Here is a 21551-nt window from a genome sequence, read left to right on the forward strand (position 1 = left end):
ATTTTTATCAACAGGCCCCATAATATTCTCAGCGACCGTGGCTCAGGGGGTTGGGAAGCGCATCTGTAACCGGAAGGTCGCCGCTTCGATCCCTGGGCTCTCTGTCCTGGTTGTTGTGTCCTTGGGCAAGACACTTTACCCTACCAGAGGGGCCGATGGCGCAATATGGCAGCCTCGCTTCTGTCAGTCTGCCGCAGGGCAGCTTGCCTCCACCAGTGTGTGAATGTGAGAGCGAATGGGGGCTGTAGCTCAGGTGGCAGAGCAGGTCAGCCACTAATCTGAAGGTCGGTGGTTCGATCCCAGGCTGCATGCCAAATATCCTTGGGCAAGATACTAACCCCATGTTTGCCTACTGGTGGTGGTCAGAGGGCCTGGTGGCGCCGGTGTCCGGCAGCCTCGCCTCTGTCAGTGCGCCCCAGGGCAGCTGTGGCTACACTGTAGCTTGCTATCGCAAATGGGTGAATGACTGAATGTAGTGTAAAGCGCTTTGGGGTCCTTAATGACTAGAAAAGCGCTATACAAATGCAGGCCATTTACCAATGAATAGTGGCATTGAAAAGCGCTATATAAATCCAATCCATTATTATTATATAACAGTTTGCGGTGCTTTAGGGATCATTTGCAAATTCTAAGTAAAATCAATAGATACTAAAGTTATTCCTTTTTCCTTTTCCTAATAAATCATTAGTGTTGATTTGATATCCTGAGCTAAATCATCTCAGAATATCAAATAAAATAGCCATACTAGCCATACTTGCATGCCAAATCATAAAAAATGTATAAAAAAATAAATAAAATCGCAATTACCTATAAAGCAAGACATGTAATTTGTCTGATAAATTCTCCAAAAGGCAGATACTAGCAGATACAGGTATCCCCCTCCTGTTGGTCAAAGTCACTGCACCCCTGAACTTTAAACTAGTGAGTTAGAAAACGAAATCACATACAGTTGTCATGAAGGGAGATGTTCATTTAAATAGAATTGATGCATGTGGCTTCATTAAACAGATTTTTATATTAAACACATTTTTACACCTTGGTTTAAAAACAGTTTGGACCTCTACTGTACTTTGACACTTAATTACTAATTAGCAAATGTGTGCCTGTGCTTTTTCACTAAGCAGTCTATTGTGTTTTCTGTGTGTGTTTAATAAGCCATGAGCTGGTGTGGGTGACATTCAGTTGACAAATTGCACAAACTGCGCGCTGAATCATTTTACAGCAAAGAGTCTGCGAAATGATTCCATTAAGTCTTCCTGTAGAAACGGAAAAGTATCCCAGCCTCAATGTTTCTGGATTGTCCTTTGAATTTTAATTTTGATTAATAAAAAGGTTGAACACACAATACAGAAAGACTGAAAGCAACACAGGAATGTCTATAAGAGGAAAAGCACTGCAGCATAATATAGTATTAAAAGTATGTGCTGTAAGTGCTTTGGTCTGTAAGCCTGGAAAAGACCTAATGTCTTTATAAGGTTTAGCCCATTTGAAGTCAGGAAAGATAAAAATGCAGAATGTGTAAGTGAAAATCTAATGCTTCTCATTAAATTTAAAAGAACCTTGTAGTGGTGTTGAACAGTCTGACAGTAACGAATAAATGTAAAAATAGAATTTTACCACTCCCCTAATGCCCGTGTACAGCAGTCTGAGGGATCTTCCAGGAATGGTAATGCAGTTTTCCAGAGATCTGATTGATTAGTAGACAGTGATTTCATACCTGCTGATCTAACCATTCACAGCATAACCATGGCATGGTAATCATGGTTATCATAGCAATCTAAGAAGTGACCTTCATAGTACTGAAATTATGTGGATAAGATGAAATCCTGCTTCGTAGTACTGGGCAAACACCAGATATAACTTTTCCCTACTCTTTATGCCAGGTGTATTGATTTTAGTGTAACAAGAAATCCTAAACCAAAGCCAGCACAGAAAAAGTCCTCCAAACTTCTGCTCAGTGGTGATGGGAGAAAAGTTTTTGAAGGCAGAGAACTGAGAGAATGTGTTGTCACCCAGCACTGAAGATGAGAACACAAAATCCCATCTCTACAGTTTTTGTTCTGATGCTTTATTATGAATTGTATTTTCTATAAATAAGCACAATGTTTCCAACCTTTTGGAGCCACGGCACATATTTCACATTAGAAAAGAAAAAAAAAAAAAAAAAAAAAAAAAAAAATCACACAGCACACCACCAAACAGAAAGGTCACAAAAAGCATATTGATAATTTTTCCCCGTGCACCAGGCATAGTGAAATTTGCTCAGTTTGTCCCCCTCGGATTCTGTCTGCCATGAATGGTTTAGCCCATTTGAAGTCAGGAAAGATACATTAATACGCTCTCAAGTTTTTCAGGCTTTATCATCACATGGTAGTGTGCCACAATAGGTTTTAAGGCATTTTCGGAAAGGAATGTTGGGGAGGATAGATTGCATGCCTGAATGCCCTCCATTATTTTCTGTCCTGCCCCTGAAAATCTGTCTGCTAGCTCCTGCAACATTCGGTCCAAACAAGGAAAGAATATCTCGCACCTAAACTGTTAAGTCTAATTGTTGAATGTTGCCATTGTGTTTCTTAAATTTGTACAGTCTTAGTTCAAGCAGTAGGATCAAAGCCTTTCCTTTGGCTTTGACCACCTCTCCAACCACTCTGTGCTGGGGGAGGTTTTATTGTAGATACATCCTATCTGAAAGTTCTGTTTCATTTGATGTAAGCTTCCTGGGTTTATGACCCTTTGGTCAGCAGGAGGTCTGACTGACACACACACACACACACACACACACACACAAAAAGACAGGTCTACAATACTTTTCCTGGTGTCCTTCGAAAGCTCTTTGGTCTTGGCCATGGCGGAGTTTGGAGTCTGACTGTTTGAGGCTGTGGACAGGTGTCTTTTATACAGATGATGAGTTCAAACAGGTGCCATTCATACAGGTAACGAGTGGGGGACAGAAAAGCTTCTTACAGAAGACGTTACAGGTCTGTGAGAGCCAGAGATTTTCCTTGTTTGAGGTGACCAAATACTTATTTTCCACCCTGATTTACCAATAAATTCTTTACAAATCCTACCATGTGAATTCATGGATTTTTTTTTCACATTCTGTCTCTCACAGTTGAAGTGTACCTCTGGTGCAAATTACTGACCTCTGTCATCATTTTAGGTGGGGGAACTTGCACAATCGGTGGCTGACTAAATACTTTTTTGCCCCACTGTATGTGCGCAAACACTTGATTATTTAATGATTATTTCTTTTATCTCATCATGTGCAATAACTACGGATGATGGACACAGAAACAGGACTGTGTTGAGTTGTTCATACCATTCAGGTTCACATTGATTTGATGTCTGGAAGGTTTTCAATGACATTAAATAACTCCTCTAAATGTGTTAAACAAAAGGCAGCGAGCCTGTTTTGAATATATAGAGAGTAGAAAATAGAGATATTTGTATTACAATATTTAGAGTGAAAGTAAAATATTGTCAGAAAAATAATCAAGTACAGACACCTGAAAATTCTACTTAGGTACAATAATAAAATATTTCTACTTGATTACTTACCACCACTCACAGCCACTAAATATTGGAAGATACTGTCTGAATTATGTGTCTTATTTGTATCATAACACAAAAAAATGATCAGGAGAAATTTATATAATTAGCTTTATTCTAGTTATACACTTTAATGTAAAAATCCTCTCAGGACTGGAACATCCTCTGCCTGAGAGCCAAAATGTAACTGTAAATAAATTGGAAAACTAATTTTATGTCATTTTTGTGTATACAGACATATCTATCATATCATAACTATGTTTACATTTTTAAATGTATGTTTCACAATAAGCCTATGTGCACAGACCTTCAGAAAGCCTGTGTAGTCGTAGGGCCTTCATGTTGTCCGATTTTGGAAATGAGCCACTGAGTGGTGCTCCATCCTTGCAGTGCGTGGGCTGACCTTATGGCTACAAAGGTCACAAGGTCATGATGGATGGGTTAAAGTTGAGCCAGGTGCTCCAGCGCCTCCCCCTCGCAGCGCATGCAGTGGTAGCCCATGGAAGCAGTGATATCGAAGCAGCCCTGGCTGAGGTAAAAGTCCATCGATGGTTTGTTCCAGTCCAGGACGGTGAAGTTGAGCTGGTGGCAACCAGCAGCCAGAGCCAGCTACAGGAGAGCAAAAACAAGAAGAAATGACTGCTGAGTTGAGATACAGCATGGAGGGTTCTTTTTTCTGCTACCTCTGAGACACTGTTTAGTACTTTTTGCTCACAAATACTGAAAACAGGATATTCCTATCAAGGTTTATCTTCTTTAGGTTTATCTTCTCCATTATACACATATTTCACTCACCTGTGCCGCCTTGTTTATTAGTGCTTTGCCAACGCCTGTCCCTGAAAGGCAGATCATGTGCATTACTTGAGATTTTCTGCAAATACAGTGATGATGAGACATCTTCTCAGAGGCTGTACTGTACCTCTGAACTCAGGCATCACATACAGGTCCTCCATATAAATGGCTCTGCCTGACCAGGAGCTGTAGGAATAGAAGTAAAGTGCATAGCCAATCTTTGTGTGCCCTGAAAGAGGAAAAATATCAGTCTGAGCTAGCTTACAGTTAACATATTTGTTTTGTCGTTCCTTCCCACTGAGTTAATGACTCTGAATATTTAGCACAATGATTATTAATGGCATAATGCTTTACTTTACACTGTAAACACATTCCTTTACATCAGTGAAAAAATTATACGATTTGTGGTGCTGCTCACAGTTAATGTGCAGCAAACTTTATAAATAAAACCTCACATTTCCCAGTGGTGAGGCTGGTTAGGTCATTTTAACCACTATTACTTTTTTGGTTTTGGTTTCTTGGAGGCAGCAGAACATCAGGAGTCATGTTGCTGGTGCCCAGGGACACTATGCAATATATTCAGTTTTAGAAGTTATATTCATTGTTAACTGTAGCCTGGCTCAAAGTGTTAATGCTGTCTTATTTTAATAAACAACACTGTCATATGCAAAACCAGCGTGGCACTAAGGGTGGAAAGAGATCATTTTCAGGCTGGCACATGCCATCCCTCTAGATCCGCCCCTGCTAGTGACTTGATGAATCTGATGATTCTGAGTCCAGAACAATTTAGCTGCTAACTTCTCTGCTGATTGGTTCTGGACAGTTCGTGGATTTATTGAGTTTTTCTAGCAGCTGATGAGAGCGGAGCACGACATTAATGAGGTCCAGGACATAAGTAGCTACATCTCAGTATAGACTCTGATATTTGAAGTCAGCAGATAGTGGACAGCAGTGACTGTGTGGAAAAACACCTGTGTCATGGGAGGAAAAAGCACAGCTGGGCAGCAGAGAGTAAGTAAGCAAATAAGAAGTGTTTATGTAGGTAGACTGATGTACAATAGAAAGTACTTTGGCAATAAAACTTACTTGCAAAAAACTAAAAAGGAGGGTTACAACACTTTTGTACCCTGTTTAGGTTTTATAATGGTTTATTAAGGTTTACAGAATAATAAATTTGCTTGCAAGAACATGAGCATAAAAAAACAAGAGAAAGGTGACTGTTTCCTATGTTTCTTATTGTCTTTCCCCGACAAGCAACAAAGACTTTGTGCTCACTCTGACCTACAGGCATAGTTAGTATCAGTGTAGTGAAAACAGTGTGTAAAAACTGAGTGTAACATGATCACCTTCTTTGGTTTTGTGCTGTTCTGGCACCTCAGCGATGATCCCATGAAACAACGGGTTATTGGAAAAGCCATCTTGCTCCAAGTCTGAAATGAAATTACAGACATAAACATCCATCCATCTATTCTCTTTCACTTATCCTTGGATGGAGCCTATCCCAGCTACCATAGACAAATAAAGTTTTTTTTTTTACCCTAATTTTAAGGTCACACATTACGGAGTGTTTGTAAACGGGTGTTTTGAACAGAAGAAAGAGGCCAATGACACTTAGTGGTGGAATGAAGAATTGCAAGAAAGTGTTGAAAGAGAAGGATGGGTGTTGGGAAGATGGAAGGAACAGTTTGAGGAAATGATGAATGAAGAAAATGAGAGAGAGGAGGACAGGTGGTGAAATAAGTGTAAAGAGGAAGCGAGGGCAGCTATGCAGACGATGAAAAGTGGGAATGTGGTTGGTTCAGAATACATGAACTATTTTCAAAAAGGAGAGAAGTAATGTTCTTAGTTTTATTATATGCTTCTTTGGTACTAGCCTGATGTAGCTTTGATGTCAGTGTTTCTTGAGTCTCTGGGTGTCTATGAGAACGAGAGCAAACTGCTCTTAAAATGATGCTGTCTTTTTATTATAATTATTTTCCTACTTTGCTGTAATTATTATCCTACATCTGGCCTTTGGCATATGTTCTCGATACAATTGGAAAAATAATAAAACTAAGACTGAAAATAATAAATAACCAACAAAAACTAAACATTTTCAAAAAGTAAAAACTAAAGTGAAATATGAAACTCCACCCCGGAAACTAAACTGAACTAAAAACAAAAAGTCAAAATTGAAAGAAATACTGTATATAAAATTTAAAAAACCAAAAAAACTACAGTAACTTGGCTCTGAACCTCTTTTGGGATATCACCTTGGATTTAATTTGTTTATGAAGAGTATAAAATAATACATTTACAGTTAAGGCAAAAACCTGAGACATCACTACAAACACTACCTTTCTGGGTCACTTTCACATGCTCTGCCAGGTTTTCATACTCTGCCAGTTCCTGGAGAAAATCATAAATAGCATCAGCTGCCATCATTTATCAGGACATGCTAACATCACTGTTCCTCAGCCGACAGTAAAAACAGTTTATTAACCTGTTTGCACTGAAACTGTAGAGCACCGCGAGCACAGTTCATCCGATAATATCTCACTAATCTAATGATAACAGCAACATTGTGGTTTTGAAAAATTGCATGAATCGCACACACAGCTGGACTGCATGAGCGTCCACATGTGTGCTCACCATGATCATCCGCGCGATGTCTTTGCAGTCGTCCAGGTTTGCCGTGCGGAGGGAGAAAGCCATGTCAAGTGGATTTGATGAGGTTTTGTTCCAGTCTGTTAGAGGACAGACTGTGAGAAGTAGACAAGCTCGAAATTATTGATACTTCAGTTTGCTTTGCTCCTCTGAGTCCAGTGTGTTACTTCAGTTTCAACAAACAGCAGACATGTCCTGGAACCACTTTGCCCTGCTCCTCCTGCTCTGCAGCTGGACACACTCATGTAGGCTGGAGTGTGTGCCACTGAAAAATCTGATATCGATCCAACACCACGCAAATACAGGACCAGACAGAGAGAAGTGTGTCATGACTGATAAAGCAAATGCATCATCAGAACACTTTATATAACCTACTTCCATACTACTCTCAGCAGTGTCCCTGAGTGAATTTTAAACTGACTCTGAAAGAATGGAAGAGCAGATCAGAAATATAAAGGGATATTTTAACAAAGGGCATTCACTTGGGGCGTCATGTTATGGAAAATGAATAAATACTGAACCTAATAAAGAATATCTCACTGCTGAGAGTAAACCTGGAACACAAAATAAGGTCAGTTCATTCAGCTGTACAATCTCAATTTTTCAGAAAATCAAATATTATATTTCCCTCTGGTTTTCTTTTTGAAAAGTTTTTTAGCTAATAAATCTAATTAAGCTTCTAAACATTACATATTTTCATCGATTTTTTTCAACAATGCATTTTCTTTTTATTTCCATTTTACATATGATCGAAGACTTTTGAAAATAATAAAAAGGGTAAATTTGCAGGTTCGTTAGAACAAACTGTTGAGTGAATGTCCCACTCTGCATCTGTTGAAAAAAACAAACTATAAAGTGCTAAATAATGTGCCATAGTAAGATAACTGTAATCCCAGAAGCCAAAGTGGTCGTGATGAAGAGTTATATTAACCAGGCTTCAGTGTTTTTTATTACTGATATGAATATAATTTGTTTCCTCTCTGACTCCAGAAGAGAAAGAAGTTTATTTGAAATGTTAGACATATGTTGAATACAAAAACAAATCAAAAGATCCAGGAGGAAATGTAGCTTCACATATAAGTCAAACAGAATAAATTCACTGACGTGTGCTGGTCAATATTCATCTGATGTGTTGCCTTGTTTTTGTTAGCTTAATACACATCTGTTGAACTCATCCACAAACAAATGTTTGAAATTTCGCTGATTCTTTGGTATCCATCCAAAATTCGACAGTCCAGTCAAGATTGGCAGCCCAAAGTCCAGCTTGTTATTAACTCCTTTCAGTCTAAGGAACTGGAGACCAAAGGTAGTGACCGCTGTCACAGTTCCAGGTGATCCAGAGGTCATTATAATTCAGAGAAACTGGTCAAGCAAATAACCTGTTATATCAGTTAATACAAATACACAGTACACAGCAGTACGGTGGGAATTTTTATCTCTGCTTTGAAAGTCAAAATAATAACCAGTCAAAGATCCCTCTTTTTTTAAAAACAAACAACCAAAGTTTGACACACAAGTTTAGATAAAGAAGCATCATTATATGAAAAAATAAAATATAATTTTAGTCTAACAGTGATTTTAGTGAAACGAGTTTGTTTCATGGACATGGACTTTGACCACCAAACATTGAGCCACTCTACCATGATAACAAGTGCTGACATCTCCTGACTAGAGGTGCAAAATATTTTTTTTTCAATTTTTGTAACTTTATGTAGCCAAAGGACTTAACCCATCTACTTTATTTACCATCAGAGTGCAAATTAAACAGTTCTTTGCGTGGTGAGGAGGATGAACTTGTTTCAAGAATTTAACGAGTTTAAAGTTTTACTGCTGCCAATGCTGAAAGTGTCACTGGCTCATCACACTGTGTGCTATCCGCCTAGCTGAACTGGTTTAAAAGTAGCATGGTAACTGCTTATTTATAGGAACTACAATTCATAATATAGTATCAAAACAAAAACTGTAGAAATTGGATTTTGTGTTGTCATCTTCAGTGCAGGGGGATGAGTACAACACATTCTCTCAGGTCTCCGTCTTAAAAACTTTTCTCCCGTCACCACTGAGCAGATGTTTCCTCACAGACTCATTGGAGGACTTCTTCTGTGCTTTTGGTTGAGGATTCCTTGTCATGCTAAAATTACTCCTCAGTGGCGCTTGAGCAACCTGGGCCTTGGTGTCACTGAGATGTTGTTCTGCTGTGTTGTTAAAATTACTTAAAAGTTAGACAGCTCTTCCCTGCTCCGGGTTTTATCACCTTCCTCAGGTAGCCATCCTCCTCTCAGTCTTAGAGTTACATTTACAATGGACCTGTGTTGGATATTATAGTCACTGAGACAGTGACCATCCGTCAGCTCCCTGCCTTGAAAAATAATTCTCTGTTGATCTGAAACAGATATAAACTAAAAGTTAAAATCAGGCACCAAAAGTCAAGAAAGGCTAATAATTTCTAAAAACTGAAAATACTTTTTCATTTACAATTTGTAAAAAAAACATCAAAAAAACCAAACAAAAAACATCTACTTGCAATTATGTGACCTGTGTATTTGGTGTTCGCCCAGAGGCCTGTACTACGAAGCAGGATTTCATCTTATCCACGTAACTTTCTATGCTATAAAGCTCAGTCGCTTCTCGGATTGCCATGGTAACCATGGTTACCATGCTAGGGTCTTGCTGTGAATGGTTAGATCAGCAGGTATGAAATCACTGCCCGGTGACCAATCAGATCTCTGGAAAACTCCATCACCATTCCTGGAAGATCTCTTTTTTTTCTATCAGATATCCTGAGTTGATTCAGCTCAGGATATCTGATGAATACTGAGGATTTATAAGGAAAGAGAAAATGTAATGACTTTAGTCTCTACTGATTTCACCTAAAGAACTTGCAAATGATCCTTAAAGCACTGCCACATGTTAAATGACAATATTGTGGGGTCTGTTGATAATTATATTCAGTTATATATAATGGATGTGACTTAAGTATCATATCTCAGCTCAAGAATGATCAAGAATATGAAGTTTGTTCATAACAACTTGCATATGTAATTCCTGAAATATATAAATACGCCTGTATAGACCTGCGTGCTGTAAAGAACAAGAAATTCATAACAGGTTATTTATTTTAATACAGGAAAATCCGAAATATAAATATATCTCAACGACCTGTCCTTCTTCAACACTGGGGTAGATTGCTGAGCTTGCAACTAAACGCACAATGTAAACCTACTGAACCACTGAACCGTGCAAACTGATTAGAGCAGACTGTGTGAAAGCAGGGCACTTTTGCATAAAAAAAAATATCATGTAACACCTGAAGGAGTGAGTGGATAGCAGTTTTTCTAACACTATGTGTAAGGCAGTAATCTGTAACTGTTGAATGACCGTTTTAATCACAATCATGCAGTGTATTAGTAGCGATTTCAGGCCTACCGGGGGGGACTCCTTCTTTCTCCTTTATTCGAAGCTTTAAACTCTCAACAGTATCATCGCACTCCACTTCAACCTCAAATCTCAATCCCTTTTCCGTTATGACCGTAAGCGTGAGCGGCATTTTCGCGACACTTCTTTCAGACCTTGTACTTTAAGTTTCCAATAATGGAAACTATCGTTCGAGTGGCCCTGTGTACAAAATTTGACGCGCTTCTTCTTCTTCTGTTTTTTTTTAAAAGAAAAATTTATATGAATTACATCCTCATTATTTTCTTAATCATGAAGTATTTTGATATTTCTCTTTAATGTTGTTTCCCATCCTCTTTTTTCTTTATCATAAAGGTTGTCTGTACTATCCACCTTTGCAAATGATTTTGCTAATAATTCAGATTTATGTATCTAATTTTTATCATTATCTATTATTGCTGGGAAGTAATAATCTTTTGAATTACCAGACTTAGGTTTAATTGTACACTGAACCCTGTCTAATGGTGTATTTTTACCCAGTAATTCACAGTATTTTCTCCAATAAAGATTTTTACTGTCTTTATAACCCTTCGAACCTCTGCTTGTTTCCATATTTTCTGTATATATTTTTATGTTTTGAAAACCTAATTGCGTTGTTTTATTGCTAATGTACTTTCTGCTTTCCACCTTGGTACTTTCCTCACAAACCACCTCACAGACACCTCAGTTAGAGCCAAGCCTCACTCTCCATCTTCATCACCACCACCATGTAGACTCAAAGGGGTCCTGTCCTAAATCCTATCACCGCTCATAATCTGTCTGCCATGATGGGTCATCATACATTAATTTCTCTGTCTCAATAAATAATGTTTAAGTGATCTCTCCTTATTGCCAATGGACAGATGCAGGGATATTAATCGTCACACACTTGTGCAGTAAAGAGAATGAATGTTGTAGACAGAATAAGACAGCTGATCAAGTTGTTTCACTAACTCATCTAAACTAAGCATTTTGTAGAGGATTAAGCAGCCTTGGCAGTTGTTTGACTTGAAATGGCAACTGTAATCTCAACATTTTGACAGCTTGTTTTGAAACTATAGAGTGGAAAGTTGAGATTTTGTGTTACAATGCAAAGCATAAAAGTAAAAACTAGTGAGAAGTAAAGTAGTGAAGTAACTGTACTTCATTTCTTTTTTATTTCTGACAGCTGCTAAATGTGGAAGACAGTATCTGAATTATGTGTCTTATTGGTAACTTAATACAAAAAACCTCATCAGGAGAAATGTATACAATTCGCTTTATTCTATGACGTTACACACTGGAACATCCACTGCTTGTAAATTACATGTAGCTGCAAAAATATAACTGCAACTAAATTAGAAAACCAATTTAATGCCATTTATAAAATAAACACATATCTGAACTATATTCATTTAAAAAGGCGTGCTGCACTTTTAGCTTATATGCACAGACCTTCAGACAGTTATCCTTGTAACGCTGAGGTAGGCGCTTCAAGTTGTTAGGTTTTACAAAGAGGCCACTGAGTGGTGCTCCATTCCTGCAGTGCGCAGGCTGACCTCATGGCTGCAAAGGTCACAAGGTCATGATGGATGGGTTAAAGTTGAGCCAGGTGCTTCAGCGCCTCCCCCTCGCAGCGCATGCAGTGGTAACCCATGGTAGCAGTAACATCGAAGCTGCCCTGGCTGAGGTAAAAGTCCACAGATGGTTTGTTCCAGTTCAGGACGGTGAAGTTGAGCTGGTGGCAACCAGCAGCCAGAGCCAGCTACACGAGAGCAAAAACAAGAAGGAAGACAGGAATGACTGCTGTAGATGTAGCATGGAAGCTGTTTCTGCATGCTGCCTCTGAGACACTGTTCAGCATATTTTCCTGCAAATATTGAAAACAGGAAAATGCTCAAGGTTTACCTTCTCCATTATTCACGTTTCACTCACCTGTGCCACCTTGCTCATTAGTGCTTTACCGACACCTTTCCCTGAAAGACAGATCATGTGCATTACTTGAGATTTCCTGCAAATATAAGGACACAGTGATGATGAGACATCTTCTCAGAGGCTGTACTGTACCTCTGAACTCAGGCATCACATACAGGTCCTCCATATAAATGGCTCTGCCTGACCAGGAGCTGTAAGCATAGAAATAAAGTGCATAGCCGATTTTCGTGTACCCTGAAAGAAGAAAAATATCTACTGGTAAAAACAGTCGACATTTAGAAGAAGCTAAACTGTGTCTGTATTCATAAAATTTGTATATTTCTTTTGTCGTTCCTTCCAACTGAGTGAATGACTCTGAACATTTATCAGAGTGATTATTAACAGCATAATGCTTTACATTACACTGTAAACACATAAATATGTATCATTTCCTTTACATCAGTGAAAAAAATGATACAAATTTTGGTGCTGCTCACAGTTAATGTGCAGCAAACTTTATAAATAAAACCTCACATTTTTAACCTTTTGTTAAAAATCTGCCCTGTTCTTTTGTTTCTCCTGCTCGCCCACTCTGTCGGTTATTTTCACTTACTTTAAGGGTTTTGTCACATATGGGTTCATGTTTTTTTAAACACTCAACCATCAGTTCTAAGTTTGTTACAGCTGTTAGACAGTAGATCGCAACGGTGTGTGAGAAAACTGAGCGTAACATGATCACCTTCTTTGGTTTTGTGCTGTTCTGGCACCTCAGCGATGATCCCGTGAAAGAACGGGTTCTTGGAAAAGCCATCCTGCTCCAAGTCTGAAAAGAAATGATAGATACTGTTACACGGTGTTTTCACAAGGGGAAATTCAGTTTGCATTTAACAGTTTGAGGCTTTTTATCAAAATGTAATCTTAGCTAAGAGAGAGCTTTAAAACCAGTTCTTGACCTTTTGTTGGAAAATACAGTGCAATGGTTTTTCCTCAAAGGTCCATAATTCCTAATTTTAGAATGAAGCTTCCTGGGAAAACCTGTTACCTGGTGGTAGAAACAAATGGCTCACAGACAAATACTTTATTATAGTGTGATAAAATCTACTTAGCTTACACAAATATAACTAAACAACTAAATTTGGGGTAGCTGTTGCTCAGGCGGTAGAACAGGTCATGTACTCATTGGAAAGTTGATGGTTCGATCCCTGACTTTCCCTAGTCTGCATGCCAAAAATCCTTGGGCAAGACACTAACCCCAAATTGCTCTCCGATGCATCCATCGGAGTATGCATGTGTGTGAATGTTAGTTAGAAAGCACTAAATAAAAATGTGCTTGTGTGTATGGGTGAATGCACAATTTGTACAAAGCGCTTTGAGTGCTCATAAGAGTATAAAAGCGTTATATAAGAACCAGTCTATTTACCATAAACACCAAACTATATTTGATCCAGATACTTTTTGGTTAGAAGTGTGTTTTATCTGGACGTGCATTCCCACTTCAGCTCCTGGCAGAAACTCCAGCTGTGGTCGAAGCCCACATTGCTACAAGATGCACATGACTATAGAGGAGGTCAGCAGAGAGGTACAAGTGTCTACAGCCATCTGTAAAACACGGTATAGGCTCTGTCATGTTTCAGAGCTGCCTTTCAGCCAGTGTGGTGTTGGATATCCTGTCAAAATGAAGAAATTATGAATGCAGAAATGTGCCACCAGAATTTGATCAACCATTCAACACAATCTGGAAAGTTTCTGATTAGCAACACTTTCGTCTTTTATCTTTCATCAAGCACTGCAAGTCATGGACTGAAGCAGCTGCATCTGCATTTATAAAAATGTCAGTTGAATGTGTACGTGTCTTAGCTCAGTTTATTTTACAGCTGCAGACATTAAAATTTAGTTTCTGTGTTTCACTGACGAGATTTTATAAGATCTCATTTTCCCAAAGTCAAGAATAAACTGTCAAAGGAGCTTGCAAAGAAAAGCGTCTGGACTTCTTTAAGTTGCTTGAAGACGTTTCACCTCTCATCCGAGAAGCTTCTTCAGTTCTAAGGTCAAATGGTGGAGAGTCCCAGATATAAACCTAGTGGGAGTATCCCCCCACAGAGGGACAAAAGGACCCCCTGATGATCCTCTAATCACCTGAGCCAAGGTGTGAAACTGGGTTTCGGGTGAGTTCATTGTGAAACCTGGCCCCACCTTATCATGCGAATTCCTGAGGTCAGATGGCCCAGGATGTGAGTGGGCGTTAAGGCGCCTGGGAAGGGATCTCAAAACTGGATTATAGATGGCAGAGAGTTGGTGTCGTAAACCCCCGCCTCTGTTCAAAGATGGTCGCTCACAGTGGACATAGATGGCTTCTTTCACTCCTCTTTCGAACCATCTGTCCTCTCTGTCCAAAATGTGAACATTGGCATCCTCGAAAGAGTGTCCTTTATCCTTAAGATGCAGATGGACTGCTGAGTCTTGTCCTGTGGAGGTGGCTCTTCTGTGTTGTGCCATGCGCTTGTGAAGTGGCTGTTTGGTCTCTCCAATGTAGAGGTCTGAGCATTCCTCGCTGCAGGAATTCCCCGACCTCTGACTACGATGACCTGAATGACTGAGAACCTTCACAGACATAAAGAATAAACTGTGCACCTCCAAAAATATCACCTTGGATTTAATCGTTTTATAAATATTATTAAAAAAAATACCCTGAAAGTCAAGGCAGAGAACTTGAGACATGACTACATACACTACCTTTCTGGGTGACTTTCACGTGGTCTGACACTTTCTCATATTCTGCCAGCTCCTGGAGAAAAACAAACAAAGCATGAGCTCATCGTTCATAACGAGCTCTCTAACATTTATTAGCCTGTTTGCACTGAAACTAAAGAGCAAAGCGAGCACATTGCATCTGAACCATGTAATAATGACAGCAGCAGCAGAGAGGTTGATGGATGTCAGCCTGACGGTCGATGCATGTCACTAAATGTCTTACACACACAGCTGGACTGCGCGCGCACGTTTCCGCTCACCATGATCATGCGCGCGATGTCCTTGCAGTCGTCCAGGTTGGCTGCACGGATTGAGAAGTCCATGCTGAGTAGATGTGGTGATGAGGTCGTGATCGCAGAGCTGGACAGCTGCGTTTCCTTCCAACTTCTTCTTCTTCTTTGGGATTTAAAAGCAGCTGGCATCCGTCTCCATTGCATTACCGCCCCCTGTCACATGTACTGCACTACTCTGTCTTTGCCAGTTTTTTCTTTACTGGTAGATTTCCCTGCTAACGCATCTGCTTTCTGATTTCCCAGAATCCCTGTGACACCTGATGCCACATGAACACGATTTTTATCCACTGACTTTTATCCACCAATTAACTGTGAACTGACTGACAACATGGCATAAACTAAAAACCAGCTGTCCCCAAAAGATACCAAAGCTTGCCTGCCATCATTTCCTCTTCCTAATCTAGCTAGCAAAATTGTACATTGCCTAAAATCATGTACACTGAGAAGATTTTTTATGTATACCAACCGGATTCCTGGGAATAGCCTCAGTGACTCCTGTCAAATGACTCCTGTTGTGGCTCTTTTGAATCATCTGAAAAAATTTGCACATATTCTTTATATATGAGGTCCCCAAGAGTGAAATCTTCTTTTCTTTAGCATGTGCATTTTGAGACCTCCATACTGGAATTGCAAGACAAATCACAAAAGTCAGTTTTTTAGACTTTTATGTCATCAAAAATGTTTTTTTTTTCTTTTAAGCCAATCCAGTATTTTGCAGCATGCTGCCTTATTTGAATCCAAAGTGGAGTCATCCATCAACAACCTTTACACCATCACTATCACAAGAAGGTGGTCAGAGCTGATCCCTGATTTGATCCCATCCTCACATTCAAACCCATCTGTCACTCCTATCACACACATCACTACTATCTCAGTGTCCTCACACATGTCATGAACAAGCTGTGACACGGATTGCCAGCCCCGGCAAAAAAAAAAAAAAAAAAAAAAGCTGCCCGTACTCATGTTGCCCCGACATCAGCCAGCGCATTTTGGGGATGGAATAGGCACCGGGCGGGGTGGCGGGGACTCTCTGGCTGGCTGGAGCAGCATCTAATAACAACACGTTCTCACTCCCAAAGCGTAACATTTTACGACAAATCGTCAACATGTTGAGAACGGGCTCGTTGTGGTGATCCAAAAGTCCAAAATTAAAACCAATGCAAGATGGACAAAAAAAGTTCAGGTGCTCAGTGTAGAAAAAAAGGGAAAAGAAGAGGAGGAGAAACGAGCAAAAGATACAGGTAAGCAGATGTGTCATTGGATAATGGCAGATCATGTATCCTGAAACTATCAGAATCATAATCAGAATACTTTATTAATCACTAAGGAAATTATGTGCGTTACAGTTGGTCCAAGAAGAAATTGTAGGAGTGTTCGCCCAGGGGTTTCTGTTAAAGAATCAAGCAATTAAAAAAATCATGTTAACTTATAACAAACATCTGTGTAATTAAACCTGATCGATTCTCTTGCTCTTCAAACCAAAAATAATATTATAATAAAAAAAAAAAGCTAAAGCATCAGTTTAAAAAAAATGAGAACGAAGGGAGCAGAATTTTATTTCCCAGTCCTGTAAAATAACAGTTTCACTCATTATTTCTCTTGTGCTTTGCCCTTTTTCCACACATTTGCTTACTTCATTTAAACAGTTTATTTGTTAATGTTTCCTCCATTATTTTCAAATCATCTCTCAATACTGCATTTTAAAATATTAAATAAAATAGTATTACTTCAAAAGTTTAGGCCACCTGATTGGCTGAGGAAGTAATGCGCACACACCTCAGATCAATTTGAAATAAATAAAAAAATAAATTAGATTTAATATTGTGGAATTTATTTTAAATATAAAACACACACACAAGAAAGAGGTCGTCTGTCCAACAGGTATGCAACAGGGCAATGATCACAGCATGCAAGCAAATCCTGACATTTAATTCGCTTGTTTTTGATGTTCATCCTCAGTTGTTGCATGTTTGTCTTCTCCGTCGCTAATCTCAACCTGTCTATTAGATTATCACAGCTGCATCTCTGTCACTAACTTCACTCCTGAATTTTCATGATGCCGGACAATTTCTTTGTGTCCATTTTCCCCCCAAGTGTCCTGAAAAACCTTCATTTACTGGGTAATCTCATTAACAGCAGAGTTCAGATCCAACACTAATTATCACTGTAATTATACATGTCCATCATTTTTGTGTGTATTATCACTCTGCAGTGTGATAACTGACTTTGCTTTGTCATAAGCGTCTTCTCACTGGTCATATTTGTCACTGATTGCAGGTGGAAAACCTGCCTGTTTTAACTATCTACAGCACGAATAATAAAATACATAATAAAATAAAAAAAATATAAAGAAACATATGCCTATGGTAACAATTATGACTCTTGCTTTTTGCCTTTCTGTAAAATAAAAGATATGCACTCTGGGATCTAGAAGAAGAAATAGAAAAAAAGACAAAACACAACTTAAAAAAAACCTTAAAACAATTTTGAAAAATACAATCTGCACTTGTGATTAGAGTTTGGTGTAACATACTCCATACGTACAGTCATCTATATCATATTTGTGTTTAAATAAACTTTAAATATTGATATATTTGCAAATTAATCTATAGCAAGGACAAGAAGAAAGACAAAAACCTACTTCTCCTGGAATGGTTGGTAATCAAGCTATGAAGGGAAAAAAACAAATATAACATGATGAATTTTTCTTTTATTTTTATACATAAACATACAATACAGTAATTTTGGAACGTGTTTCAATTACACTGAAGAAAACGCGATCAGCCTTACCGGTGTGACCTGGGTATCATCAAACTTATACCATCTGTCTTCATCCTGGGTTTTGATTGTTGCGCTGTAATGGCCACCTCTCAGACCACCAAAATGATCCACAACTGCATACAGCTCGTACACCTCACTCTGATCACAGAGGACAAAAAATAACAAAGTGAGAAAGAAAAATGAAGATGATTTTGATCAAATATTAAAGTACACTTTGTAAATACCCCTGGTATTTGCAGGCTGTAGGGAACCTCCACAAAACAGCTGGTTTTGAAGTAGGACATGTAACTGTAGTTGAACTCAAACCTCTTCAGCAGCAGAATCAAAACATCTGGGTGATGTTTTATCACATCTGTCTGAGTGAAAAATATGGGTTTTTAATGTGTGTCATTTTGTTATAATTTTATTAAATCAATATCAATGTTCAGAAATCACAAAAAATGTTCTTATTTACAATAGTAGCATCAACTTTGTGACCGCAGCGGTCACAGTACATCTGGTGTTCTCCATTTAGACATGTAGGTCTGAAAAACTCCTCGATGCCGTCTACCTGAAAAATGAAAACTAATTCAGAAGCAGCTTTGATATAGATGTGCCAAAGAGCTCAGTGTTCACAAAGATTTTCTCAAGAAGGGCATGTTAACATTAATAATTCATGACCTCTTTAAAAGACATAATATTGTCTTTTGAAGAGAGATATAAACAGTAAAAACAAACCAAAATTCCAACATCCAACACTTATCAGTGAACTCAGGACTTGGACTGTAGAGTTGATTAGATGTGTCAGAAAAAGAAAAAAAGGTACTGGACAGATCTGAAGACAAACTGAAAGGTCTACAATTTTATTGGCAGTTTACCTCAGTGTGATTTAGATCCGGTATGTAAAATTTCACCTAATCTTGGTTAAGCTTCAACATTTTTTTGTAGTATTCAGACATGAACTCTCTAAGACCTCAGTAACACAGGTTCACATACTTGATAAGTGTTGGAAAGTGTGTATTCCCAGTTAGCGAGTGATTGCTGGCAGTCACTGGGTGAAACTGGTCACAAAGATGCTGCACTAAAAAACTCCTTGCAATTCCTTTGGTTGCTAGTATTTTGCCATGGTCATCAAGTTTGGATGATAGCCATTAAAACCTTCAGCCACCACTCGCTAACCCATTTTCCACAAAACAAACAAAAATCACATCAAAAACTCCATTTTGTTTTTCTACAAAACATTGGAGTAGGTTTACCTTTTCTTATCATTTCTCACTAAAAGATACATTTGTTGCATTTTGTGACTTAGGATATTTACATGACTCATGAGACTATAAGTCAACTGTGTTATGTTTGTTTTGTAATGCATTGAAAGTAATAAGAGATATATTTTTAAAAAAGAAACATTTTCAGAAATAATATTAAATAATATGTTTTGACACAGGCAGGATCTAAGGCATCATCTGATTTTTATGTGTCCTCACAAGTAGATACATAGTTCCCAATCAAACAAAAGTGTTTATTAAGGAAAATGATAGAATAACACAGATATGTTACTGGCAATATTATGCGAACTTGTTGCAGCTGTGAGTCCTGAAAACAGAAACATGCTGAGAAGTTTATGTACTTACTACGCTGTAGTCTTGATTGTAAAAATCCACCAATGACAGAGGAAGATGCCAAAATGGTGCATCCCTGTCAGTCTCTTTATGACCTTTAGAGCAGGTGATTTGGTTTGCTAACAGACCGTGGAAGATCTGAAAACATAAATGAACAAAAACATAATATTAAGTATTATTTTCAAACCAAACGATTCCATTTGATATTGACAAAGACCTTACCTGTGATGCCTCAGGACTGGTCATGGTTAAAATCTTCTCGATGCATTCAGCAGCATCTCGCTGTTCATACACTGGATGGAGAAATATATGTGCATGTCTTTAACAAACATATTCATTAATTAAAAAAATATATAACCCCATAATTATTCACTACAATCAAAAATGCCAATCATAAACCCTCAAAATGTTGTGTAAAGTGACAAAGTTTCTCAAAAACATGAAACATCAAAAACATTATTCAAAGGTTTTGTTGTCTGTGTGTTATCATACTGTACCTCTGTTGATGCCCAGCTGGGTTATTATTTTGTGTGTGTTTGCTGTATGTTTCTGTAAATTATCAAACAAGTCTGTAAGGGCACCAAGAAGCCCAATGCCAACATTTTGTTTGGAGGACCTAAACACAGACAAAGTCCCCATAAGTAATAAAAATGAACCATAGACCCCATTAAATGCACATATGTGACAATAAACCTTTTCACAGCTTCTCTGAAGTCTTCGGTCATAAACAGCACCTGCAGCACACTGTTCAGGTAACATGTCGCACCTTGGTTTACCAGCCCATGGTATTTAATATTAGCTTCTGTAAATTGCAGAATAAGAATATGAGTGTGCATCATAAACTGCCAACACAAGCAGAAGGTCGTCAGAAAATAGCTCGTTCCCTTTTGCGTCTTTTCTACAATCCATTGAAGTCAATGATTTGATCTACATTTGCTAACATATAATACCAAGAATAATTTTTAAATAATAGAATTAATTAAATCTTGAAACTCATTTTTTAACCCTGGCTTTTCATTCGAGTTCTGCTTAAGTACCATCAGATTTTTGAAATGTTGTTTATGTTGTCACTACATAATGTATTTGCGTCTTCTCACGTTTCGTTTTACTGTATTTAGTTTCTATTGTTCATTAATTAACTTGTAATGCATTTTGGTTAACTTTGCTGTTGCTTGTAAATGTGCTATAGAAAACACTGACATTTACAAATTGACATTGACATTCCTTGTCAGGTACCTAGCAGGTTAAGAAAGGCACGTCCTTACAAATGGCGCAAGGTGTATAAATTCTCATCATATGTCAGTAAACTCTTAATAATAAAGCAGCTCAATTGAAGACGCTCTGAGTAAAGGACAGTTCCTCTTTCAACAGCGTTTCCAGGCTGAATTTAAAGACGTCTGAAGAGCGTAGGAAAAACTTTAGAGAACACACAGAAGACCAATTAACCAAAACTAAATAAAAAATAAAAATAAAAAAAGGCCTCGGGACTTCGAAATTCACTACAAATCTTACCCACAGAGGTAGAGATGAACTTGAAACCATGTCGACCAAATAAACGCATTTTCTGCCCCCTCTGACGATCTACAAAGAAATTGTTGTTGGAGGCAGAAACAAACGCGATTATTTTGAAAAGAAATCAAAGTAAGCCAAAGATGCAGGCCTGCCTTCAACACAGTTTTAAGACATTTCTTCAGATACTTGTTAATAAAATAGTTCATCCGCTATAGGAGCATTAGGCTATCTCAATCTCCCGTGCAGTTAAAAACACTCCGACTATCGCTTTCTCTTTCACTTCTGCCGGATCAGTGATGGGTTC

General features: G+C 38.3%; 3 protein-coding genes across 5 annotated transcripts; all 3 read right to left on the bottom strand.

Annotated features, from left to right (window-relative positions):
• Nucleotides 1–3643: 3643 nt before the first annotated feature.
• Nucleotides 3644–7257, bottom strand: LOC113012540 (thialysine N-epsilon-acetyltransferase-like). The gene is made up of 6 exons (XM_026152815.2): nt 6973–7257; nt 6678–6729; nt 5688–5771; nt 4469–4570; nt 4345–4385; nt 3644–4158 (listed from the first exon to the last, which is right to left on the bottom strand). Exons 1-6 carry the CDS (start codon nt 7033–7035, stop codon nt 3991–3993), a joined length of 510 nt encoding a protein of 169 aa, XP_026008600.2. The 5' UTR covers nt 7036–7257; the 3' UTR covers nt 3644–3990.
• A 4403-nt stretch (nt 7258–11660) lies between these two features.
• Nucleotides 11661–15553, bottom strand: LOC113012552 (thialysine N-epsilon-acetyltransferase-like). The gene is made up of 6 exons (XM_026152832.2): nt 15324–15553; nt 15046–15097; nt 13052–13135; nt 12466–12567; nt 12334–12374; nt 11661–12163 (listed from the first exon to the last, which is right to left on the bottom strand). The coding sequence occupies exons 1-6, from the start codon at nt 15498–15500 to the stop codon at nt 11996–11998; spliced, it is 624 nt and encodes a 207-aa protein (XP_026008617.2). The 5' UTR covers nt 15501–15553; the 3' UTR covers nt 11661–11995.
• A 1612-nt stretch (nt 15554–17165) lies between these two features.
• Nucleotides 17166–21545, bottom strand: LOC113012561 (ubiquitin carboxyl-terminal hydrolase 46-like). 3 transcript variants are annotated; one of them, XM_080298395.1, is made up of 10 exons: nt 21248–21545; nt 20429–20537; nt 20233–20351; nt 19958–20028; nt 19748–19873; nt 18592–18687; nt 18362–18493; nt 18147–18275; nt 17998–18023; nt 17166–17783 (listed from the first exon to the last, which is right to left on the bottom strand). In XM_080298395.1, the coding sequence occupies exons 1-10, from the start codon at nt 21294–21296 to the stop codon at nt 17660–17662; spliced, it is 981 nt and encodes a 326-aa protein (XP_080154521.1). In that variant the 5' UTR covers nt 21297–21545; the 3' UTR covers nt 17166–17659. The 3 variants fall into 3 exon arrangements, with proteins under 3 accessions (XP_080154521.1, XP_080154520.1, XP_080154522.1); XM_080298394.1 differs by having other exon boundaries at nt 18592–18683; nt 19744–19873; nt 21248–21544; XM_080298396.1 differs by having other exon boundaries at nt 17166–18023; nt 18592–18683; nt 19744–19873.
• Between the last annotated feature and the right edge of the window lie 6 nt (nt 21546–21551).

Source organism: Astatotilapia calliptera, chromosome 3, assembly GCF_964374335.1.
Source record: "Astatotilapia calliptera chromosome 3, fAstCal68.1, whole genome shotgun sequence".
Taxonomy (NCBI): Eukaryota; Metazoa; Chordata; class Actinopteri; order Cichliformes; family Cichlidae; genus Astatotilapia; species Astatotilapia calliptera.

Bases quoted from the DNA above. Each gene is read 5' to 3' on its own strand.
- LOC113012540 (XM_026152815.2), bottom strand. From the start codon at position 7,035: ATGGCTTTCTCCCTCCGCACGGCAAACCTGGACGACTGCAAAGACATC. The intron at 6,730-6,972 runs GTGAGCACACAT...GATTTTCTCCAG, and splicing joins ACATCGCGCGGATGATCATG to GAACTGGCAGAGTATGAAAA. The intron at 4,386-4,468 runs GTACAGTACAGC...TCTGCCTTTCAG, and splicing joins TGTGATGCCTGAGTTCAGAG to GGACAGGCGTTGGCAAAGCA.
- LOC113012552 (XM_026152832.2), bottom strand. From the start codon at position 15,500: ATGCAATGGAGACGGATGCCAGCTGCTTTTAAATCCCAAAGAAGAAGA. The intron at 13,136-15,045 runs GTAGTGTATGTA...ATTTCTTTTCAG, and splicing joins CGTGAAAGTCACCCAGAAAG to ACTTGGAGCAGGATGGCTTT. The intron at 12,164-12,333 runs GTGAGTGAAACG...GCTCTCGTGTAG, and splicing joins TAATGAGCAAGGTGGCACAG to CTGGCTCTGGCTGCTGGTTG.
- LOC113012561 (XM_080298395.1), bottom strand. From the start codon at position 21,296: ATGCGTTTATTTGGTCGACATGGTTTCAAGTTCATCTCTACCTCTGTG. The intron at 19,874-19,957 runs GTAAGGTCTTTG...TTATGTTTTCAG, and splicing joins CCAGTCCTGAGGCATCACAG to ATCTTCCACGGTCTGTTAGC. The intron at 17,784-17,997 runs GTAGGTTTTTGT...TTCTTCTTCTAG, and splicing joins TACCAACCATTCCAGGAGAA to ATCCCAGAGTGCATATCTTT.